General features: G+C 43.2%; 1 protein-coding gene across 1 annotated transcript in view; it reads left to right on the forward strand.

Moving 5' to 3' along the window:
• The window catches only part of LOC126108247 (protein shuttle craft), a 276,697-nt gene that overhangs the window by 37,112 nt on the left and 214,453 nt on the right, over positions 1 to 25,132 (forward strand). Inside the window, exon 5 of the mRNA XM_049913476.1 lies at positions 19,529 to 19,790. Coding sequence (XP_049769433.1) covers positions 19,529 to 19,790 — 262 coding nt within the window. The remainder of the gene's footprint in view (positions 1 to 19,528; positions 19,791 to 25,132) is intronic.

Genomic DNA, 25,132 nt, shown 5'->3' on the forward strand with positions numbered 1-25,132 from the left:
TTTATAACGTCTTCTGTTCTCAAAAATCCTAACTTTGTACTTGATTTGAAAGAAGCCTTTTAGACATTTAAATACCACACCAATCTATCTTTTTATGTGCAAAATAGGTAGGCCTTGAACAGATGAAATTTTTGACATTTCATTTACATAGCTTGGCAGCAGCTTTTTGTGAAATATTTCAATTTTTCCTCAACTCATTAAGTTTTCATTAATTACCCTGATTATTTTCAAGTAGTTAAACATTTTCATGCAAAACTAGACCCCACGCTGGTCACTTTGATACCTTGTTTAATTGTTTCTCTCTCTTTGTTTGGCTTTGAAAATTTGGACAAAACCTCATGGTGTAATTTATAGGGAGTTTTGTTTCCGCTCTGCTCATGTGGTTAAAAAAGATGTATGGAGTGTTAATCATATGATAAAATAATCCTTTCTGCATGCTGTCATTTCCAAAAATCTACTCTTCGATATCTTGAATGGTTTATGAGAAAAGATGATTTTTACGACCACTTGATTCCCGAAGCACAAGAAAGGTTTGGACATGCCATGAGCAGCCCGTTAGTGCATATAACAACCAATATCTCAAGAATGAAGAGAGATATCATTCTGGTCTCAACTTACAATTTAGATATATTGGTTACATTTCATACGCAATAATGTATGGCCTCAACTGAACTATATGGAAAGTCTATGCAGTGTGATTTTTACCTCTGCAAATTCTTAAAAATTTTGTGCCACCATGTACTCAATTTTGTGCATCACAGTGACTATGACGAATAATGAAAATAAATTCAGACCTTTATCGAGTAAAGATGTCAAATACTTTTCTTAAAATTGAATGATAAGTATTTCATAGCTGCCACGATGTCCGCTCCACTGCTTTGCTGAGAAGGCATGTGGCTGTCATGCAAGCTGCAGCGACAAGATTCAAAAACTTTTGAATTCAAACGTCCACAGTTGCAGCAGAAGACTGGCAGCGACACAAATGTTGCTCATGTAGGACACTTCCATAACTACACCTGCTTTGTGTTTTGTCACCTGAAGCTGTCGCTCGCTTCTGTCACTCACGAAGGACGCGGCCTTAGTCCTAAATTTTCAGGCACGTGGCATGCGAAGAGATTGATGGTATGAAAAGTGAAATTTATGAAGTTATGTGCAATATTCCACTGCCATTTGCATTAGCTTTCGACAGAGTTGACTGGAGAGTATTAGCCCCTTATATATTACTGCCAAGTATGTTGGTTAAGTTGAGGTGTATGTCTGGAACAATTTTTCGATTTAAAATGTGCTGGATAACATGCTTGTCCTCCCTATCAAAAAGTCCTCAATCCAGTGAAAAATTTCGCTTGATATTCCCCCATATGGTCATACTTTCGACAATAAGCGTAAGTGTGGTTCTGAGTCAAATGCTTTCCAGAAATCAAGAAATACAGCATCTGCCAGGTTGCCTTGATGCAAAGCTTTCAGTATGTCATGTGAGAAAAGTGCATTTTGGGTTTCATGTGATCAGTATCCATGCTGGTTGGCATTGAGAATCTCATTTTGCTCAATATACCTCATTATGCTTGAGCTCAGAATATGTTCCAAGATTCTGCAACAAATCTGTCAAGGATATTGGACAGTAATTTTGTGAATCATTTCTTCTACCGTTCTTGCAGACGAGTGTGACCTTGTGCTTTTTTTGTGACAGGGATTGACGATAGATTATAGTGAGAAGGAGGCTAACTTAGCTGCAAATTCAATATAGAATCTGACAGGGATTTCATCAGGGCCTGGAGCTTTGTTCAGTTGTAACGATTTCAGCAGTTTCTCAATACCAGTGACACTAATACTAATTTCATTCATCTTTTTAGTGGTACAAGCATTACATTGGGACAATTCTCATGGGTTTTCCTTTGTAAAGGAACATTTGGAATGGAGTGAAGTATTTCAGATTTTGCTTTACTACCCTCAATTTCAGTTCCTGCTCATTCGTGAATGACTAGATACTAACTTTGGTGCCACTAACAGCCTTTACATCCAATCAGAATTTCTTTGAGTTTTGTGGAAGATCATCTGATAGTATTCTGCTACAGTAGTCAGTGGAGGCTTCATTACTCTCTTCACAGCTTAACACATTTCATTCAACATCTCTGTCTATAGCCCATGCTTTGTTTTACACCTATTATGCTGTAATCTTTGTTCCTTTAGAAGTTTCTTCACAGTAACCATATACCATGGAGGGTACCGCCCATTATGAGTCGGTTATGACAGCTTTTCAAATTCTTATTGGTCCTGGATACTGTTAGACAAGTAAACTGGAACTGGGACTGTGCACTACGAAACATTTTAACCATTTAGTACTAATAAATGCCGTAGTTCATTTAATTTACACTGGTCTGAAAATATTTTCAATATTGAACTGTTATTAATGTGTAAATATGTTTTAGATCTATAATGAATTTTACTAGTGACGAAGTTATGCAAAGTTTTAGCAAATGCACGAAAAGCATGTGAACACACTGGGAGTTATGGCCTGGAACCAAAAAGCCACACAGTTTCATCTGCAATAAATGCGGCAGTTGAAAAAGTCAGAGGTAAACTGCAGTTTGCTGTTTTATGAGGCCAGTGACAGTATTTGCAAGATATGCTCCATTACTTGTGCACAATACGCTGTCCGCTACACATCTGCAAATAGTTCCAGTGCAGGCATTGTAGAAATGAACATTCAATCCCATTAACGGTGCTTGAAGTAAAGCTCGAGCTGGTGCAAAACATGGCCATTAACATTAAAATCCCCTAAATGGGATGTTTCACTTCAGCCTGGAAACTGTAAGCCACTAAATTGCTGAACAGGTGTCAAGTCGGTCATAAGCAGTAAGCAACAGCAGCAGCACACACGTAAAAGGAGGTTATAATTATGCATACTATCAGAGCCTGTGGCAGCTCTTTCCAGCAGTAGGCGGAAGATGAAGGAAAAAGAGTGGAGGGGTCAAGGAAAAAGGGTAGATTTTGGGAAAGTCACCCAGAACAGCATGTCTGGGGAGACTTACCAGGTTATCAAGTTATATTACGAGGGCAGTTCAATAAGTAATGCAACACTTTTTTTTTTTCTGAAACAGGGGTTGTTTTATTCAGCATTGAAATACACCAGGTTATTCCCCAATCTTTTAGCTACACGACACTATTTTTCAACGTAATCTCCATTCAATGCTACGGCCTTACGCCACCTTGAAATGAGGGCCTGTATGCCTGCACGGTACCATTCCACTGGTCGATGTCGGAGCCAATGTCGTACTGCATCAATAACTTCTTCATCATCCGCGTAGTGTCTCCCACGGATTGCGTCCTTCATTGGGCCAAACATATGGAAGTCCGACGGTGCGAGATCGGGGCTGTAGGGTGCACGAGGAAGAACAGTCCACTGAAGTTTTGTGAGCTCCTCTCGGGTGCGAAGACTTGTGTGAGGTCTTGCGTTGTCACGAAGAAGGAGAAGTTCGTTCAGATTTTTGTGCCTACGAACACGCTGAAGTCGTTTCTTCAATTTCTGAAGAGTAGCACAATACACTTCAGAGTTGATCGTTTGACCACGGGGAAGGACATCGAACAGAATAACCCCTTCAGCGTCCCAGAAGACTGTAACCGTGACTTTACCGGCTGAGGGTATGGCTTTAAACTTTTTCTTGGTAGGGGAGTGGGTGTGGCGCCACTCCATTGATTGCCGTTTTGTTTCAGGTTCGAAGTGATGAACCCATGTTTCATCGCCTGTAACAATCTTTGACAAGAAATTGTCACCCTCAGCCACATGATGAGCAAGCAATTCCGCACAGATGGTTCTCCTTTGCTCTTTATGGTGTTCGGTTAGACAACGAGGGACCCAGCGGGAACAAACCTTTGAATATCCCAACTGGTGAACAATTGTGACAGCACTACCAACAGAGGTGTCAAGTTGAGCACTGAGTTGTTTGATGGTGATCCGTCGATCATCTCGAACGAGTGTGTTCGCACGCTCCGCCATTGCAGGAGTCACAGCTGTGCACGGCCGGCCCGCACGCGGGAGATCAGTCTTGCTTGACCTTGCGGCGATGAAGACACACGCTTTGCCCAACGACTCACCGTGCTTTTGTCCACTGCCAGATCACCGTAGACATTCTGCAAGCGCCTATGAATATCTGAGATGCCCTGGTTTTCCGCCAAAAGAAACTCGATCACTGCCCGTTGTTTGCAACGCACATCCGTTACAGACGCCATTTTAACAGCTCCGTACAGCACTGCCACCTGTCGGAAGTCAATGAAACTATACGAGACGAAGCGGGAATGTTTGAAAATATTCCACAAGAAATTTCAGGTTTTTTTCAACCAAAATTGGCCGAGAAAAAAAATGTGTTGCATTACTTATTGAACTGCCCTCGTATATTGTCAAAAATTGATTGTTCTCATTATTGTATAAGCAGTATAAATGTACTTGTAGTTGTGTTCAAATTGAAGTCTGAGTTCACAGTGAGTAGATTGACACAATACTATAATCTACATCCACATATACGTAGGTACTTCGCAAGTCACCATATAGTGCATGGTGGATGGTATCCGGTAAGCTGTACCATGTGTAATGGTGTGTTTCTCGTATAGTATGAGAACTGGTTTCCAAGGTATGGTGCACACTTAATTTAAAGCAGCTGATAAGCCGAGGAGTTTATCCATCTAACAACAAACCATCAGTTTTCTTCATAAGTAGAGAGGGGTTGAATTGTGTGGGGAAGGAGACCAGACAGCGAGGTCATTGGTCTCGTTGGATTAGGGAAGGACGGGGAAGGAAGTCGGCCCTGCCCTTTCAAAGGAACCATCCTGGCATTTGCCTGGAGCAATTTAGGGAAATCATGGAAAACCTAAATCAGGATGGCCGGATGCGGGATTGAACCATTGTCCTCCCAAATGGCCTAAGTAGAGAATTGGTAGCTGAATACCCAAATGTAAATTTCCTAAGCAGGATGATGTAATTCTCAAACACTCTTTATAACTGCCTTTAAAGATCAAATTTCTGACCACTGTTAATTACATAACTTTTGACACATTGTCAGACTCGCTCGTTTGATGAATGCAGAATGTGAAAGTTTGGCAGTCTACAGCTGCTGGTTTGAATATCTCGCTTAGCAAATTCTTTTCTGTACTCCTATTTAAATTTAATATTTTAACATGTGGTGATTTTAATTTACAGATATTGGATCATATTTTTTTTAATAAAAATAAAACTTTTTTATTTTAATTACCAATTGCCTGAAAATGCTAGTTCAACAATAAATTGGTGCAAAAATGAAATATGTCAAATAGAAAATAAAATACTTTCTTCTTTCTGGAGAATGAGCGTTGTTGTTCAGTGTATATAATATATTTTTCATTTAACAATAAAGCATTTTGCACATCTGTATCAAAGTTTGATTTATTTTTAAATGATTAATAATTAAAAATACTGAAATGTTATTTTTATTAAAAACTGTGATTCAGCATGTGTTAATTAAATTTATGGATGAAAAAGTTTCCAACTTTTGCTGTATTGGGGCACTGAGACAAATGAAAATTTGTGCCGGCCCTGTATTTGAACCCGGATTTCCTGCTGCATACGAGCAGTCACCTTAACCATTTCAATTATCAGAATATGTCCCCTGTCTGACTAATGGCTGCGGATTGGCACAATGGTGTGTCTTCTTTTGCCATATCTGTGTAATTAAATTCTGTTTGTTAGCCCCTTTTACTGCTGTGGGTTTGTATACACACCCTGCTTTGCTGTTTCCCAGTTGCTGCACGCATGTATACATGTACTGCTTGGGTTTTTTTTACTTGTTGTGGACATCCATACAAGTCCTGAGCTGTCAATCTCTCACTATTGTGGACGAGTTACTTCCATATCTCGGTGAATAAAAAAGTTTAGATTATTTATCATAGGACATATTTGCGTCATTGCATGCTACCATTTGCAAAATACCTTGTATTGATATCTTTAATTGTTTATCAGGTATGATGGTTGTTATAGCCACACGATTCATTGCACACAAGGACGCGAGTGGGCAAATAGCGTGTGAACCTCCTACGGATTTAAAATCCGATTACTGAAGAAAGAAATAAGATAGCATTCTGGTCTCAGTTTTAAATAATATTTTGATATCTTATCGTCATTTCATTCACTGGTAATATACGAGCTAAAATCAATTGTACACAACGTTTATACATTGCGTTTTTACCTCTGCAAAATCTTTAAAATTCTGTGTAATGTTTTACTTAATTTACTTCAGTGCAGTAACTGTGGCATATAATGAAAAGAAACTTAGCCCTTTATCGAGTGAAAGCATCGGACTGTAAGACGTGCAAAAATGAAATTTTTTGTTTTAATAGTTTTCAGACAATTGGATGATAAGTATTTCATTCCGAGCAGAACACTGCCTCTTGGCACAGGCACCAGCATTTGGCGAGCAGTACAGTTGTAACAAAAGCTGTCTGAGTATGGAGTGCAGAGAGTACATCCATGACAGCAAAAGGCTTAGTAAATATTGAATCTTAAAAAAAATTGTACTGCTAGTGGCATTCAAACTAACACAATTACCATACTGTTTGAGAATTGTAGATGGGTACAACAAAAAGATTTTCACACTTAAAGCTTTCGGCCAGTGGCCTTTGTCAACAACAACAGCAACAAAAACAAAAAACACACACACACACCTCTGGAGTCTCAGGCAACTGAAACCACTGCCTGAGACTGCAGTGTGTGTGTGTGTGTGTGTGTGTGTGTGTGTGTGTGTGTGTGTGTGTGTTGACAAAGGCCATTGGCCGAAAGCTATAAGTGTGAAAAACTTTTTGTTGTGCCTATCTGCGACTCAACATATGCGCTATTTGGTGAGTAGTAACTTTTCTTCTCCGAATATTGTTACATTCCAACCTGGATTTTCCATTGTTTAATACTGTTACAGAACATACTCAGCAACTGATGATTATTTTAATAGATTGTAAATAAACTGCCTGACGAAAAAAGTGAAGCCCCCAATACGGGAGGGAGATACGTATCAAGGGTTGAGAGGGTATGTAATGTTGTTTCAGAGATTACAAAATTGAGTCAAATTTACAAAGAACTTGTCAGTATAAGTCCAATTATCAGTATGACGTTGCACCTTCTCTGGTCCGGGTGCACTCACTGATGCAGTTAGCAAGGATACTAAAAAGGCATTGTATCATTCCGTAAGCAAGTTGACCCCCAACTGTTGTAACTGATTCTCAATATCTTGGGTACTAGCACGAGGCGGTCCCACACTCGTTTTGTCAGAGACAGACCTGGGTACCTCGCTGGCCACGGGAATACCTTGACATCAAGTATGTAGTTCATAGAAACACTTGCCATGTGTGGAGAAGCTCTGCCCTTTTGAAAACTGGTACCACAATACTTTTGCACGAGAGGTGACACATGAGGATGCAGGATGGCTGTAACATACGTGTTCTGTCAGTTTCCTGAATAACTACTGGCCGTGCCCTGAGGTTGTACCTGACAGCTCCCTCACAGTGGTGTCAGGACTCGCACTGCCGTGCCTCTCCAAAATGTTGTATGAATGGATTTCTCCCCAGATAGCTGCCATACTCGCCGACGGTGGTCATCTGTGATAGTGCCAGACCGCAAGCAATCGCCGGACACAGTACGATGCCATTTATTGGCAGTCGGTGCTTCCCGGTCAAGGTGACACTTCGAACACAGCCATTTGTGTTGTGACTGCAGATGAGAATTTCCTAGTGCTGCTGCTGCTAGTCTCCAACCACTGGTGTGGGATGACACAGAATGTAGCTGGGAGCACACTCCTTATTCTCATGTGGCAGGTACCGAGCGAGGTGATACAGTGGTTAGCGCGCTGGACTCACATTTGGGAGGATGACTGTTCAAATCCGTGTTCAGCCATCCAGATTTAGGTTTTTCATGATTTCCCTAGATTGCTCCAGGCAAATGCCGGGATGGTCCCTTTGAAAGGGGACGGCGAATTTCCTTCCCTATCCGTGACAGAATCCGCGTTTGTTCTCTGTCTCTGGTGACCTCATTGTCGACAAGACGTTAAGTCCAGCCTTCCTTCAGACGGCAAGTACACAGATGGAGTAGTTACAGTGTTCTTGGTGGGCAATAAAGTGATCTTCCCTTATAGTGGTCAGACGTGGTCGACCAGAAACTTTGACGATGAGAAGGCTTACATTCGTGTTCCCGTGCAGTCCGACTGTCACATTCGAATGCCCCATAAATCTGGATCTGCAGCTCATGATCTAGTGTCTAGCATTGCTGCCTCTGGATGGCAGTTAGATTCCTGACCAGCTCGAGGATTTTGTCCGCCCGGGGACTGTGTGTTTGTGTTGTCCTCATCATTTCATAATCGTTCAGAAAAAGTGGCGGGATTGGAGAGTGAAAAGATTGGAAATTGGTACTGGTGCTAATAACCGTGCAGTTGATGCCCCACAAACTAAATATCACTACCTTCACCATAAATATGGATATTGCACAATTCACCTTGCCCGGTGGAAGAACCACAAAGATGTCTTTTACCGAGTGGGGTAACACGGTGGTTAGCACACTGGACTTTCATTTGGGAGGACAGTCATTCAAACTTGTGTCCGGACTTCCCGATTTACATTTTCCATGTTTTTCCTAAATTTCTCAAGGTAAATGGCAGGGTGGTCCCTTCGAAAGGGCACAGACACTTTCCTTCTCCCATCTTTCCCAAATGTTACCTGGAGCTCTGTCTCCAATGGCCTCATTGTCAACGAGATGTTAAACACTAATCTCCTCCTCCTCCAAAGAGGCCTCTTTCAAAATTTGTCAGGTGCTGATAACTCTGTCTCAGCTCAGTATGCGGCATCTCTGTGCCCTTAGAGTGATCACTTGACACGTGACACTGTTTACGGCCCTTACCTCTCTCACCGGTCCTCGTAACGACCCTAAACACGAACAGCACTAGTGCACTCTGGTGGCGGTTCTTCCTGTCACTGGTAGCTGAACTCTAATTAAATACCCGCTGACAGTGAATACGTGTAAGAATTTACAGTAACATCATACGCAGTCTTTTGTCAGGCAGTATATTTTGCACTTAAAAATTCTTGGAAATCTTCGAATCTGCGAAGACGATTGTGTAGAGTTTGTTTGAAAACTACGTTGTCTTGCTCGAGGGAACGGGTGTCCAAGCAATAATCTTTAAATCGTATAAGTCTGAAGAAAATTAAGATTGACAGTTAGTAATATCCTCCTGTAAGTTGTGCTCCCTGCTCTGCCACACGGCTCGTCCCCCTGTTCCTCCCCCCTAAGGAAGTGACTAATCAATTCTACTTCTGTATCACTACCTGTGCGTGTGATATCGTCGCTGCTCCTCGGAAGAGCTACAGTATATTGTACGTGTCCTAATTGGCTGACAATTAACTTTGTGGATATCCTTAAGTCTCTGTACATATGTTGGTACGAATTCTTCCTTTCAGGTGGTTTTGTTTGCAATCTTCCATCCGAATGCCTTACCAGAGGTGAGTTATATGGTAATGATGTGTGCTTTGTGGGGTGCTCAACTGCACAGTTATCAGCGCCTGTACAATTCCCAACCTTTGCTCACCCCAATCTCATTACTTTCGTGAATGGTGATGAAATGATATCCCACGAAATTTAAATTTCAAGGGGAAACAGTGTTTAAAATTTTGTTTTGTAGCAATAGTAAAATGCTTACCGTATTTACTCGAATCTAAGCCGCACTTTTTTTTCGGTTTTTGTAATCCAAAAAACCACCTGCGGCTTAGAATTGAGTGCAAAGTACACGGAAGTTCTGAAAAATGTTGGTAGGTGCCGCCACAACTAACTTCTGCCATCGAATATATGTAGCGCTACAACAGGCATGTTTCGCAGGCACAAAGATAAATACTGGCGCCAAAACCTCTTCGTCAGTAAATAAATTTTAAAAAAAGGTGGAAAACGAGCTTTTTTTCTCCGCCCCGAGTTTCGACCACTGCACTTTCATACATTATCCAACGAAGTAAATAGAAATTTCGTATTGTTCATCTTCTAGCAGCATTTCAATGTACTACGAAAATCCGACTGGCAAGACTGTTTGGGATGTTTGTCAATATGGGAAACTCTACGTCCTGAATTTTTTCCTACCTGTGAGAAGAGATGGTTGCTACTAGGAACTTTTATGAATTGTGAATCACATGCAGTATTCTCTTCACAATAAGAATAATACGAATATAAACATTTTGCCATGTATTCTTTCGTGTTTGCTGCTGTCTCATTTAAATCCTGTCTGCCTAATAAACTACGAAACTACAGCGAGACAACAGCAAATGCGGAAGAATACACATATCATGTCATGTTCGTCATATTCGTATTATTCTTATGCCTAACAGTGATACAGTCAGAAATGAAGCACGGCAATCGACTAGATTTTTAAATCTAAGATGATTCTAATTTCTGTGCAGAATATAATGTACTAAAGAGGCGTCTGCAAAAATTTTCAAATGGTGAAAAATGTTCGCTAAACTCTCGTTCAGAACATCTTCCATCATATGCAGTCTATTATTTGGTTCTTGTTGATCATTATCAAATAAAGCAGCAGTGTAAGTAACCTCGCACAAGAGCAAGCCACGCAGCGAGCGGCGACAGGCCGTAAACACTCATTATCAGAATGCGACAAACAATGCAAGACACAGTACAGTAATGCATTTTCAGCTTAGAGTGACGTAAACATATAACGGCACTTATCAGATCAAAGAAAAATAAGCAATCAATACAAACCAGACGAAGCACGTGAAAAAGGAAGGGTACCCGTATAAAAACGGACGGAGCGCCTGATGCATAGCAATGGCTACCTGGTAAAGCTTAACTGCTAAGCTTACGACTCGAACCAAACTACTGTAGCTGTATCGTCATTCATTCGACCTAAATTGTGTCTCGTATTATAATGGACCAACATTGTTTCGATTTGGAGGTGCGGCCTAAAACTTTTATCTCCCCTTGAATTTCGAGTCTCAAATTTCGGGTGCGGCTTAGATTCGGGAAATTTTTTTTTCCTTTATTTCGAGTCTCATTTTTAAGGTGCGGCTTAGATTCGAATGTGGCTTAGATTCGAGTAAATACGGTATGTCTGCTTATTAATGCGAATATAGAAGCTGTCTTAACTGCCACATGGCATGTCAACCGGCTCGGATCCAAAAAAGTCGCTCGTTTGGTACTACCTCGTGCTTTTCTCGCGTGACATCCTGAAAGCCGTGGGCTGGCCGAGGTGGCCGAGCGGTTCTAGGCGCTACAGACTGGAACCGCACGACCGCTACGGTCGTAGGTTCGAATCTTGCCTCGGATTGAGGCAATCACATAGCTGCAGTATTTCTTGACTTCCAGATGGCATTTGACAAAATAACATACCAAATCTTGTTGCATTGAAGTACACTTAAATGGGGCAGCAAACAAAATTTGTGACTCAGTTGAGGGTTTCTCGGTAGGGGAAATGTAGCAGTTTGTTTTGGATGGAGAGATGTCTGTGGACGAAGTAACTTTTGATGTGCCTCAGTAACCTCAAATATTTTGCAAGTGATGCAGGTATCTATTAAAAAAAATTAGGCACCTCAAAATATAGCGTCTATTTTTGATGAAATTTGCACTTTTTTATGATAATACGTACACGTTAAAAAAGTTGTTACATTATGCCTGAATATAAGCCTTAATTCTATGAAATAACTTTCTGGTAATTGGTGAGCTTTGTGACTGGAATCTTTGCTTTTTCGAAAACCTCCATAATTTTTTTGCAAAATTCTCTTTGCTTGTTTTCTTGTTTTGCATTTATTTAAGTATTCAAAAAAGATAGTTTCTGTTCAGCACCATTTTCCCATCAGTGAGCAGAGTACTTCTGTGATGTAAGGTGTTTCCTGACATTATTTTTCTTTTTTCAACCAATTCAATAATTATGCAATCAGCAAAATATTAATTTCTACTTTTTCTGGGCATTCATAGCCGTGTGATCCACACTTGACAGTGCTACATATAAAACCGACAAGCCAATGTAGAAGTAACTGAACATAACTTTTATTTGAAAGCTGGGGTAAGAATTTTGATGCAGTTCAGATACGTGGAAAGCTCTTGTTTTTCATTTGCTATTGCACTTTACGTAGTCACCCATGTTCTCATCCCATTTCTCCCGTCGTTCTAGCAGTTTCAATATGCGCGGTCAGTAGAAATCCCTTTGGTAGGAGTATAGGCATCTGAGGATTGCCAATTTCAATTTTGTACTGTCACAAAGCATTGGCTGCCCAGTAATTTCTTCATACAGTCAAACAGATGAATCGGATGGTGCAAGGTCCGGACTGTACAGTGGATGCTGCAGTACCTCCCATCCAAATTTGACAATTTTCTCATGTAAAGGAGCAACAGCATGGGGCCAAGCATTGTCACATAGAAATTTGACACCATCAACATTAATGTTGTGCAGTTTGTCACAAAGCGTATGGCACAGCTTAACCAAAAGTTTTGATGTAGGCTGCAGCATTTCACAATGGTCCTGTGTTCAGTAAAGTCCATCAGTAACACACCGTGCATAACATCATGCATACCCCAAAACAATGTCACAAGCTCTTTCCTACTAGATTGAATCACTTTGAATTTATTTTATACTGGGGAACAATTATGTTTCCACTCCATAGAGGCCTGCTCAGTTTTAGGCCTGTGGTGGTATGTGCATAACTCATAATCAGTGCCAATTCCTCTCAGAAAGTCACACTCTTCTGCAGTGTAACACGTTACGTGATCTGAGCGTATCATCGCTTGCTGTCCCTTGTGGCTATCTGTCAGGTTCTCCGACACTCGGCGAACACTAACCTTACAAAATTTCAACATGTTCCGAATGCTATTGTACATCACACCATAGATAATGTTGAACTGCTGTGGTAAGGTTTGCAGTTGCACACGCTGGTCACTCAAAATTGCTGCTTCAGTGGCTCCAGCATTCTGTGGGGTTGCAGCTGTTACCAGCTGGCTGGAGCATGGCGAATCACTGTGGTCCACATGGCCGTCTTGGAAGAATGCACACACCACCTGGACATATACAGTTCTCCACATACGTGCCACCCATTTCCTGTGAATTTCACTCAGTTTATACCCTTAGCCCAAAAATAGCAATCTACACTTTGCTGCCCTTTACAAGTTGACAATAGTAATGTGCGTGCCATGTTTGTTTCTTAGTTCAGACTTCTCTTGCGAGAGTCAAGAAAATACCACCTATTGTACGAACTTCAAGCTGTATCGTCAAGCAATTTCAACATTGCAGCTGCAATACCAGAGTAGAAACTTTAGAGTCCTCCCTCGTATAATTATGACAACCAGAGAGGAGAGGAGTGGTCGCAGCCAGCCTGCACCCGTGTTCTGCATTTCTACGAAAGCAGCATTGACACATGCCTGCTGAGATCACCGATACCCCTGGTATGTGAGGGCTGTAATCAGAATCCTGATGAGAAAAGAAAACAACTAGTAATCCAGAACACAAAACATTCGGTAGTATCTACCGTGCTGTTACTTGCTGAGATTGGGTGTTTTGTACATGAGATAGTTCAGACTCAACCTCTATTGATATCTGATACAGCCACACTTCAAAACACCTGCTCCCTACAACCGCAATGTTAAAAGTGGCCATGTTATACCAATTTTTGAACTTTATCTAGTAGACAGACATATGCATTTCTTTCTTCTAAGATGCCAGATCACTTGATTAAATAGTATGTTTGACAACTTAGTATGTATTTTATACAGATCATTCAACCGCTCAGAGCCTCGAGTGCACTGATACGTCATTTGTACACTTTTTATTTTGCAGACCCCTTCTTACGCACATTATCTTTCCAAATTGGGCATTGCCAAAATGATATGGAACATAAAGCACCTTGGCACATGTTGCAGAAGTATGGTTTACCACAGAAGATTTTAAACATCACCAAAGATCTGTATGAATGCTATTAATATGTGCTCCAGCAGGTTTGTATTTTGTCACCAACGCTCTTGACTCGGTTATGAGGAGAGTCATAGCCAGCAGTAGACGAGGAATCCAGTGGGGGATCCGTGAACATGTGAAGGATTTGGATTTCGCAGATGATGTAGGTTTACTAGCTCAGAGGCTGACAGATATGGAAGCTAAATTAAACACACTTGAAGAAGAAGCAGAGTGCTGGGCTCAAGATAAATGTAGGTAAAACAAAGGAAATGAGGATAAATTCTTGGAATGTGGCACACTGCTTGTAGGGCAGCACCAAGTCAAGATTGTCAATTCATTCTTTTATAAGGGTAGCTTGGTGATATAAGACGGTGGAGCCAGAGATGATTGAAGAACCACATAAAGGAGACAAATGGTGCCTTTGCATAACCATGTCCAATATGGAGAAACAGAAACAGCATCTGCAAAACTAAATTTGTATTTTTAATGCAAATGTGAAGGCTGTCCTTCTGTATGCCAATGAAAGTTGGAAACTGCTTTCCAACTTCAGCTGCTCAATGAAGCTCTGTAACGTCACGGTTACAGAGCTTCAGAAATAGGTCCCTCCTGCACATAATGAATATCTGGTGGCCAGAAAAAATAAATAATGAGGATCTCTGAAGACAAACAAACCAGCACCTACTGAAGAACAGATACATGAGAGAAAGCGGAGATGGCTGGGGCACACATTGAGAAAGCCAGATGGAGCAGTCTAAAAGAAGACATTGCAATGGCATCGCCAAGGTGCGAGGAAGAGAGGCGGACCTAGAGGTACATGGAAGAGGATGGTGGAAGGGGAAGTGAGGAGAGTTGGCAAGAGCTGGGCATAATTGAGGGAAATGGCCGAAGGCAGAGATGGGTGGCAAGTTCTCCTGGATGCACTATGCCCCCATAGGTGCCAAAGGAATTAAGTAAGTCACATCAAATGACTTGCTGTACCAGTAACCAAAAATTGGTTACATTTGCTATATTAATATGCAGAAAATAAAGCTGTTCCAAACTATCTCTGATGAAATAATTCGCCTGGTTATAGTCTGCTATGAATTATTATCTGGTACATAATTTTGCGTTTTGAGGCATAATTCACCTCTACATTTACATTTATCACAAAATGCAAATTTTTGGAGTCCCTGTTTGCAATGCACTGTCTGAAAGATGCTGCTCAAATATTCATTCAGATCTTGATAATATTTCAAAGTGATGCAAAGATTGGCATATTGATTTAAATGTTCAGAAGTATATCTCAAAACAGAGAAAAGCCACATTTTGTGATAACACTATTGATAATATACTACTCACTGTAAAGATGACAAGTGGAGTTGGAGACAAGCAAAACGAAAAGACTTGTACCAGTAAGTTTTCTTAAACTCATCAGAAAACACACACACTCACTCACTCTCCAGCTATCTCTGGCTGCTCAGGCCAGATTCTGCTTTAAAGAGAAGGTAATTTTTCATGCATATAAAGTTTCATGTTGTCATATCTCGTGAACATGTGCTGTATAATAATATAATTTTGCATATGCACTCACTAGTATGTGCAGATACTCTCTACAAAACTGTGTGGCGAATAGTCGGTAGTGAAGAAGCAATAAATTAAAATTTCATGCCTTGCTCTGAAGTATGGCTGCGTGGACAGTGAAAATGTAATAACTGATAAACTTTTTTCTTTTGTCATTTTGTGGTTAGTCAGCAAGGAGTATTTCCGTGAAGGTTTGGAATTGTATATAAATTTTGTTGTAAGTTGCCAAGTGCTGTCAGTGTCAAATACTTGACAAACATAGTCCGGTTATTTGCACGCCATCAGCTACATTGCATCAAGATAAACACAGTTTCTAACCATAATATGCATCTTATTGTATCGAACTTTTACCATAGGACATACTCCTTAATGAGTACATTATGACAGCATTTCAAATTTTTAACTTAAGGCAGTAAAATGCTGCAGACAAAACATTTTTTGCCCCTGGAAGCCATTACGTAAGCTGCTAGATTTTTAGTAATGTATACGCTCTTTCCATTTGTTCCTCTACTTCCCTGTTTCTTTTATCAGATTAAATGTTTAATTTCCTGATAGCTTCATTTCTCTGTTATGTAACATGCAGCCAGTTAGTGCGTACTGAAATCTCCCCTCTGCACTTCACCATATTTTAAGTTTCAAACGTTCAGATTTGTGCAACATTGATACTGCTGTTACTTCAATGTAGTTTGAGGAATTTTATCTCTACTGCTGTTTGTAAATGCTGTTTGATTGTGTATCATAGATACTGGAAGTTCTACAGGGTGATACTTCTAAATGGGGACAAACGACAGGAAACAGTCCCTGAGAGGATAAGGATACAGACATATATGGTTTAAAATGTGTTCAATGGCAGGTACACCCCAATTTGGAGGTGGAGATAAAAGGTCTATCACAGCGTTGGTTTCAGTCATTGAAAGAGTATGTGAGAACACGCCAGGCGAGTGGGAATGCTGTCGCTGTACTAGTGTTTTAGCTCCACTCTCGAGAGGGCAGTACTGTTGTTGGTGACCAGAGTGAGTAACAGTGAAACGATACCCTCCTGCCCAGTACCAGTGTGTGAGCATATTGCTATCGTGGGAACGTTAGTGCCCTCTTGAATGTGGAACTAAAACACTAGTACAAGAACAACATACGTGGTTGCCTGGTATGTTCCCATATTGACATCTACACTATCAAAGATCTCTTAGCTCCACCTTCAGGTGGGTTTACCTTTCCTGGAATCCATTTCCACCCATAAGTCTCTATGACCTTTTTAGCTTGTTACCCTCTCAGGGATTATGTACATGTGGTGCCTGTTCTTTTGGACATGTCCAAAAGAACAGACATCATTTTTGATCCCGCAGCTGTCCATATACATGATGACATAAATTATAACAATTGGGCATTGAAATTACCGTATTTACTCGAATCTAAACCGCACTCGAATCTAAGCCGCACCTGAAAAATGAGATTCGAAATAAAGGAAAAAAAAAAATTCCCGACTCTAAGCCGCACCTGAAATTTGAGACTCGAAATTCAAGGGGAGAGAAAAGTTTTAGGCTGCACCTCCAAATTGAAACAAAGTTGGTCCATTGTAATATGAGACACAATTTAGGTCGAATGAATGATGATAACAGCTACAGTAGTTTGGTTCGAGTCGTAAGCTTAGCATTTAAGCTTTACCAGGTAGCCATTGCTATGCGTCAGGCGCTCCATCCATATTTATACGGGTACCCTTCCTTTTTCACGTGCTTCGTCTGGTTTGAATCGATTGCTTATTTTGCTTTGATCTGATAAGTGCCTTTTTCTTTGTTATAGGTGTTAACGTCACTCTAAGCTGAAAATGCATTACTGTACTGTGCCATGCATTGTTTGTTGCATTCTGATAGTGCGTGTTTACGGCCTGTCGCCGCTAGCGTAATGGCTTGCTTTTGTGCACGCTACCGCCGCTTTTTTTAAAAAAAAGAGAGAGGAATCGTCTCATTAGCGAAACAATGGCAAGAGACTGCTATTTGTTGTTACTTACACTGCTGCTTTCTTTGATAATGATCAACAAGAACCAAATAATAGACTGTGTATGATATAACATGTTCAGAACGAGAGTTAGGCAAAAATTTTTCTCCGTTTGAAAATCTTACCGGCCGCTTCTTTAGTACATCAAATTCTGCACAGAAATTAGTCATCTTAGATTTAAAAATCTAGTCAGTTGCCGTGCTTCATTTCTGACTGTATCACTATTAGGCATAAGAATAATACGAATATAAACATGACATGATACGTATATTCTTCCGCGTGTGCTGTTGTGTCAATCTAGTTTTGTAGTTTATTAGGCAGACAGGATTTAAATGAGATAGCAGCAAACACGAAAGAATACATGGCAAAATGTTTATATTTGTATTATTCTTATGGTGAAGAGAATACTACATGTGATTCACATTTCATTTCTCCCTCCCCTCCCCCCTCTCTCCCTCCCCTCCCCCTCTCTCCCTCCCCTCCCCCTCTCTCTTTATTGGTTCCCCTCCATCCCCCACCTACCATCCATGTCTTTGGCAACCTCTTTATACCCCAGAACGAGATTTTCACTCTGCAGCAACAATCTCTTCTCACAGGCAGAAAAAATTCAGAACGTAGAGTTGGCCATATTGACAAACATCCCAAGCAGTCTTGCCAGTCGGATTTTCGTAGTATATTGAAATTCTGCTACATTCGAATATGAACAATACGGAATTTGTATTTACCTCGTTGGATAATGTATGAAAATGAAAATGCAGTGGTCGAAACTTGGGGCGGAGAAAAAAAGCTCGTCTTCGATCTTTTTTTAAAATTTTTTTTACTGACGCATCAGTTTCGGCGCCAGTATTTATCTTTGTGCCTACAAAGCATGCCTGTGTAGCGTTACAGACGTCAGAAGTTAGTTGTGGCGGCACCTACCAATATTTTTCAGAACTTCCGCTTGCTTTGCACTCGATTCTTAGCCGCAGGCGGTTTTTTGGATTACAAAAACCGGAAAAAAAGTGCGACTTAGATTCGAGTAAATACGGTAATTCATTGGTGACAAGTGAAAATTTGTGCCAGACTGGGACTTGAACCCGGATTTCCTGTTTTAGACGAGCAGTTGCATTAACCACTTTGGCCATCTGAACACGCTCTCCGTCCGATCCGAACTCTTGCGCAGGCAATGAGTACGGTAAACAGGGACTGCTATGTAGGTAGAGTGCACGAAGTTGTGAATTTGAGTGAGACGGAAAGCACGCTCAGATAGCCAGAGCAGTTACAGTGACCACTTGCACAGAGTTGGAAATCTGGGTTCAAGTCACAGTCCAGTATATATTTTCACTTGTCGCCATTGAATTACTTTCAGTGCCCAGTTGCAGCAGATGTCAGAATTCATTTCATTTTGTCTCATCTCTCAGTAATAGTCCCCATTAACAAAATCGCCTGTATAGCTTTGTCTTCACATTATTATTTTAAGTGCAAGCAACATCACAGCCAATATAGTGGAATTCGTGAACTTGCTCTAATGCTTCATTATTAATGGCTGTTTTGGTTCTAACTGGGTCATATTCTGTAAGTGCCGCAACTTCTGTTTTAGACATGGAGATATTTAAACTAACCTGTGCTGCACGATTTTTTGTTGCAGTGGACAGTTTTTAATGGTACTTCTCTGGCGTCTTCAGTCAGTTGTGAGGTTGCAAACGCGTGCAGGGCACAACACAAGTAGGGAGAGGACTTTCTATATTTGCAAATTCAGGAGTGATTGAAAACGCAAAAAAAAGTGAGCATTAAGACAAGTCCACTGAAGTGGACATTACGTGCCACAGGGTTAATTTTAAAAGCTGGTAAAGCCCAGTCTGTAAATCATCTTCAGTTTCAGCTAAAATATTGAATAACAAATATTCCAAATACAAAAATTACTTGTCATTCAGGTGAAAAAGAGCTCAGTATCACTGCCTCAGATTTGTGATACTACAGTCATACCGTTCCTTACCCCCTTCTCCCAGACCACCTTCCTTTTCTGTGTTCAGAGTGTCACTCGAGATCTGGTCTAATAGGGACAGAGGCAGAACGGCACCAGACGGTGGGGGGTCCGGCCCGGTCGAGCGAGAAGCCGAAAACGGTGAGACAGAAGTGCGAAGAGATGCGCCAGACGGCAGGCGGAAGACGGCACCCGCTCAGCACGGGAGATCCGACTCGAAGATGTGGAGGGGCGTTACTGGCGGGAGCAGCAGGGTCCATGCGGAGCAGCCAGCTGCAGCCAGCGGGGAGGAGGCGGAGGCGCCAGTGGCAGTAGACGCGGCAGCAGCTCAGGGCCCGGTAAGGCAGCTCTTCCTACTACTCTCTTCATTTACTTTTGTTTCCACTATGAATCTTTTTCATTCTGCAGTGAAGTGTGCACCAGTTTGAAACTTCCTGACCGATTTAAACTGTGTTGCTGGGACAGAACTTGAACTGTGATCCTCACTTGTCATGGGCAGCACTCTTGCTGACTGAGTTATCAAGCTGTAACTCATGGTTGTCACCCCCCCCTCCCCGCCCCATCCTTCTCTCCCTCCCCTCCCCGCCCCATCCTTCTCTCCCTCCCCTCCCCCTCTCTCCCCATCCCCTCCCCTACCTCCTCTCTCTCCATCCCCTCCCCTACCTCCTCTCTCTCCATCCCCTCCCTCCTCTCTCCATCCCCCCTCTCTCCATCCCCTCCCCCTCTCTCTCCATCCCCTCCCCCTCTCTCCTTCCTCTCCCCCCTCTCTCCTTCCTCTCTCCCTCCCCTCCCCCTCTCTCCCTCCCCTCCCCCTCTCTCCCTCCCCTCCCCCTCTCTCCCTCCCCTCCCCCTCTCTCCCTCCCCTCCCCCTCTCTCCCTCCCCTCCCCCTCTCTCCCTCCCCTCCCCCTCTCTCCCTCCCCTCCCCCTCTCTCCCTCCCCTCCCCCTCTCTCCCTCCCCTCCCCCTCTCTCCCTCCCCTCCCCCTCTCTCCCTCCCCTCCCCCTCTCTCCCTCCCCTCCCCCTCTCTCTTTATTGGTTCCCCTCCATCCCCCACCTACCATCCATGTCTTTGGCAACCTCTTTATGCCCCAGAATGAGATTTTCACTCTGCAGCAGAGTGTGCGCTGATATGAAACTTCCTGGCAGATTAAAACTGTGTGCCGGACCGAGACTCAAACGAGGCACCTATGCCTATTGCGGGCAAGTGCTCTACCATCTGAGCTACCCAAGCACAACTCACACCCCGTCCTCACAGCTTTACTTCTGCCAGTACCTCGTCTCCTACTTTCCACACTTCACAGAAGCTCTCCTGTGAAGCTTGCAGAACTAGCACTCCTGGAAGAACGGATATATCCGTTCGTGATTACCCGAGCTCGTACCTTTCGAACATGCCGATTGTTCCCTCCGTCCGTTTCTCGTGAGGTGTGACCTGACCTAAGGCAGGAGTGCCCTCAGAGAGGGTCCCCACAAGGAAGGAGCGCGCCATCGGACACGCCAATAATCATGGGGGATACTTTCCCAATGGTTTCCTCTACATCTACAATTTCTGCTCACAAGTGAAAGTTAGCTGAGTCTCAGCCACAGACAATTCTTCCATCAGTGCCACAGTTCCTTGTTTCCCAGTTGGACAAAGGTCCGAGACTTCTCCACAGTCAACCCTTTCATTATTCAGAAAGGTGTCAACGCAGTTGCAGGTCTTGTAAAGTCCTGTTCCCGATTACGAAATGGCACCTTGTTGTTAGAAACAGTCAGTGCCCTCCAGGCACAAAAATTGCTGCGAACTCCACTGCTACACACCTTCCCTGTTCAGGTGGAAGCGCACCACACTTTAAATTCATCACGCGGGGTGGTTTGTACGTGCTCACTCGGCGGATTGTCCGACGATGAAATTCAAAACTACCTGGGCATAATGGCTGTACATCGAGTCATGAAAAGAGTTGACAAGGACTTGGTACCAACCCATACTATCTTCTTGACATTTGACATAGTTCATCTTCCATCTAACATTAAAGTGGGCTGTGAGATAATTTCAGTTCGCCCTTACATCCCCAACCCTGCGCGTTGCTATCGGTGTCAGCGGTTTAATCATACCAGCCAGTCGTGTTCCAATCTGGCCAAATGCATTATGTGTGGCAAGGATGCCCATGAGGGTGCTTGTCCACCTCCATCCCCTAGTTGCACCAACTGTACGGGTGACCACTCTGCTTCCTCTAGAGAGTGCCCCATTTTCAAAGATGAACGGCTTATTCAGGAAATCAGAGTGAAGGAAAAGGTGTCTACATTTGCTGCATGTAAGTTATTCGCCAGTCGAAAGCCCACCGTGCCTCCAGCAGGTAAATATAGCACTGTCCTTGCATCTCCTCAGCCTACTAAGGAGGCAGCCACGCAGACTTGTGATCTCACCTTTAGTGCCACGGTCGTCAGATCGGCCAGTGCAAAGATCACCTGTTCAACCTCCCCACTATCACCAGCTCACCCTTCATTGGTTCCTGCTAAATCACGAGCCCCAAAATCAGACACCCAGGCTTCCAAAAAAGAGTCTACTTGCGAAGATTTTTTTATGTACCCCGACTTCACAACCATCAATTCCTCCCTCATCTCAATGTCCAGTTTCCAAGAAGGCTCATAAGAAACCAAGTTCCTCTCCTTCTCCGCCACAGCGTGTCTCATCTACAGCGCCACCTGGCGGTAACCGCCCTCGGCTGTCTACCGTGTCACCGAGGCGCACTGCTGGCGGCCGATCAATCGGCCGAACAACCTATGGATCAGGATCCTCTGCCTTTGGCTGACTGCCGTTCCATGCTGTCAGCCACCGACTCTCAGCAGTTGTTGAGTTGAGAGCAACCGTGGTAAGATTCTTCCCTGTTCTGTCCACCCTATGTCCATTATCCATTGGAATATCTGCAGCATAGAGCCAGTCGAAATGAATTGTCGATCCTCTTACGATCCTACTCGTCGGCCATCTTCTGTCTTCAGGAAACAAAGCTGCAGCCCCACGATCGCTTTGTTTTTCCTCATTTCCAGTTCGTCCGGTTTGATCTCCCCTCTGTTGATGGCACTCCAGCACACGGGGACTTATGATTCTTCTCCATGATACTGTCCATTATCACCCAATCCCCTTAAAAGGTTCCTTCCAAGCTGTTTCTGTCCGTCTTTCCGTTTCTGGATACACCTTCTCTCTTTGTACCGTATACATTCCAATGTCTACACCGATGGCAAGAGCTGATTTCCTTCATCTCCTTGGTCAGCTCCTGCTCCCTATTTGCTGGTTGGGGACTTCAATGCCCACCACCTGCTTTGGGGATCTCCGCGTCCTTGTCTGGGAGGCTCTCTGTTGATTGACCTCTTCCACAAAGTGGATCTTGTTTGCCTCAACACTGGGGAACTTACATTTTCGTCTGCCTCCATGACAAATTTCTGTCATTTGGACCTTTCGGTCAGTACTGTTCTGCTAGCTTGGCACTTTGAATGGATCGCTCTTGCCGATACACACTCGAGTGACCAGTTTCCATGTGTCCTTCAATTGCAGCCACAACTGCCATCTATGCACCCAAGATGCTGGAAGTTTGCCCAAGCCGATTGGACACTTTTCCGTCTCTAGAGACATTCGGTGACCGTCACTTTCCTAGCGTCGACAATCAGGTCACTCGTGTCACAGAAGTTATTCTTACAGCCGCAGAATGTTCAATACCTCGCACCTCCGATTTGCCCCAGCGCCCACCAGTTCCTTGGTGAAACGAGGTGTGCCGTGAGGCAATACGCGAGCAGAGACATGCTCTTCGCGTTTTCTGCCACCATCCTACTTTGGCCGCCTGTATCCACTATAAGCAGTTACATGCGTGATGCTGTTGTGTCATCCACAGTAGCAAGAAGGCAAGCTGGGACTTCTTTACTAGTTCTTTTAAAACCTTCACTACCTCCTTAGAAGTTTGGAGTCGAATTAGACGGTTATCTGGTGCGCCTAGTTTCTCCACAATCTCTGGGCTCACTGTCGTGCATTTTACCTTTGTTGACCCAGTTGCAATTTCTAACTCATTGGGTCAACACTTTGCTGCAATTTCAAGCTCTTCAAATTACTCACCAGCCTCCCGAAGAAACGTGCAGTGGAAGGGCGACCACTTGCTTTCTCCTCTCAAAATAGCAAAAGCTATTATACTGTTTTCTCCACGTGGGAACCCCAACACGCACTCTCTTCTTCTCACTCTTCCGCCCCAGGACCGGATGGTGTCCATGTCCAAATGTTGCTTCATTTATCATACCATAGTCTGCCTTACCTCCTTCGCCTTTATAATCGAATTTGGACCAACAGTACTTTTCCCAGAAGATGGCAGGAAGCTATCGTCGTTCCTGTTCCGAAACCTGGAAAGGACAAACATCTCCCCTGTAGCTATCGCCCCATTTATCTCACAAGTAGCTTATGTAAGGTTTTGGAGCGTATGGTGAATTGCCGTTTAGCCTGGGGCCTCGAGTCCCGAGGCCTTTTAATACCTGCGAAATGCGGTTTCTGAAAGCATCGTTCTGCAGTTCACCATCTTGTTGCTCTCTTCACTTATATCGTGAACAATTTTCTCAGGAAACTCCAAACAGTAGCAATATTTTTTGATCTGGAGAGAGCATACAATACCTGTGAGGACAGCCATCCTCCGCACACTCTTCTCTTGGGGCTTTTGAGGTTGCCTACCCCTTTTTATTCGTGAATTTATGACAGCACGCACATTTAAAGTGTGGTGGACACTACTTTCTCCCAAGAAAATGGGGTCCCCCAGGGCTCCGTGCTGAGTGTTGTACTGTTTGCCATTGCCGTAAATCCAATTGTAGATTGTCTCCTTCCCGATGTCTCAGGCTCCCTCTTTGTGGACGATTTTGCGATCTTCTACAGCTCTCCATGGACCAGCCTTCTTGAACGACATCTTCAAGGATGTCTCAATCGCCTCCTCTCTCGGAGCATCGAAACCGGCTTCCGCTTTTCTCGTAGTAAGACCGTTTGTGTCAGTTTTTGGCACTGTATGGAGTTTCCTCCACCTTCCCTACATCTAGGCTCTGTCGACCTTCCGTTCGCGGACGTCGCTAAATTCTTGGGACTTAAGTTTGACAGAAAACTGTGCTGGTCCTCCCACATATCCTATCTTTTGGCTCGCTGTCTGCGATCCGTCCACACCCTCTGTGTTCTGAATGGTACCTCCTGGGGAGCGGACCGAGTGGTCCTTCTCCGCCAATATCGTGTCTTAGTGCGCTCGACATTAGACTATGGAAACATAGTTTACTCTTCTGCTTGGCCGTCTGTTCTTTGGCATCTTGACTCAGTCCAAGATCATGGATTGCGTTTAGTGTCTGGAGCTCTTTACACCAGCCCTGTGGAAAGTCTTTTCTGAGACTGGTGAACCTCCACTGTCCAAACGGCAAGCTGTCCTTCTGAGTCGTTATGCTAGCCATCTGTCTTCCATGCCTGCTAATCCAGTCCATGACCTTTTTTACGACGCCTCTTTGGATTTAGTGTACGCAGGCTGCCCTTCCTCTCTACTACCACCGGGAGTCTGCTTCTGTCAACTGCCACGTTCTCTTTCCTTCTACTTTCTTGACAACTGGGGGTACAACACCGCCTTGGCTCCGCCCCTGGACCTGCCTGCTTCGTGACCTTTGTCAGCTTCCCAAGGATGGTACCCCTTCTCTCATTTATCGT

This window comes from Schistocerca cancellata, chromosome 11 (assembly GCF_023864275.1).
Source record: "Schistocerca cancellata isolate TAMUIC-IGC-003103 chromosome 11, iqSchCanc2.1, whole genome shotgun sequence".
In the NCBI taxonomy this organism is placed as follows: domain Eukaryota; kingdom Metazoa; phylum Arthropoda; class Insecta; order Orthoptera; family Acrididae; genus Schistocerca; species Schistocerca cancellata.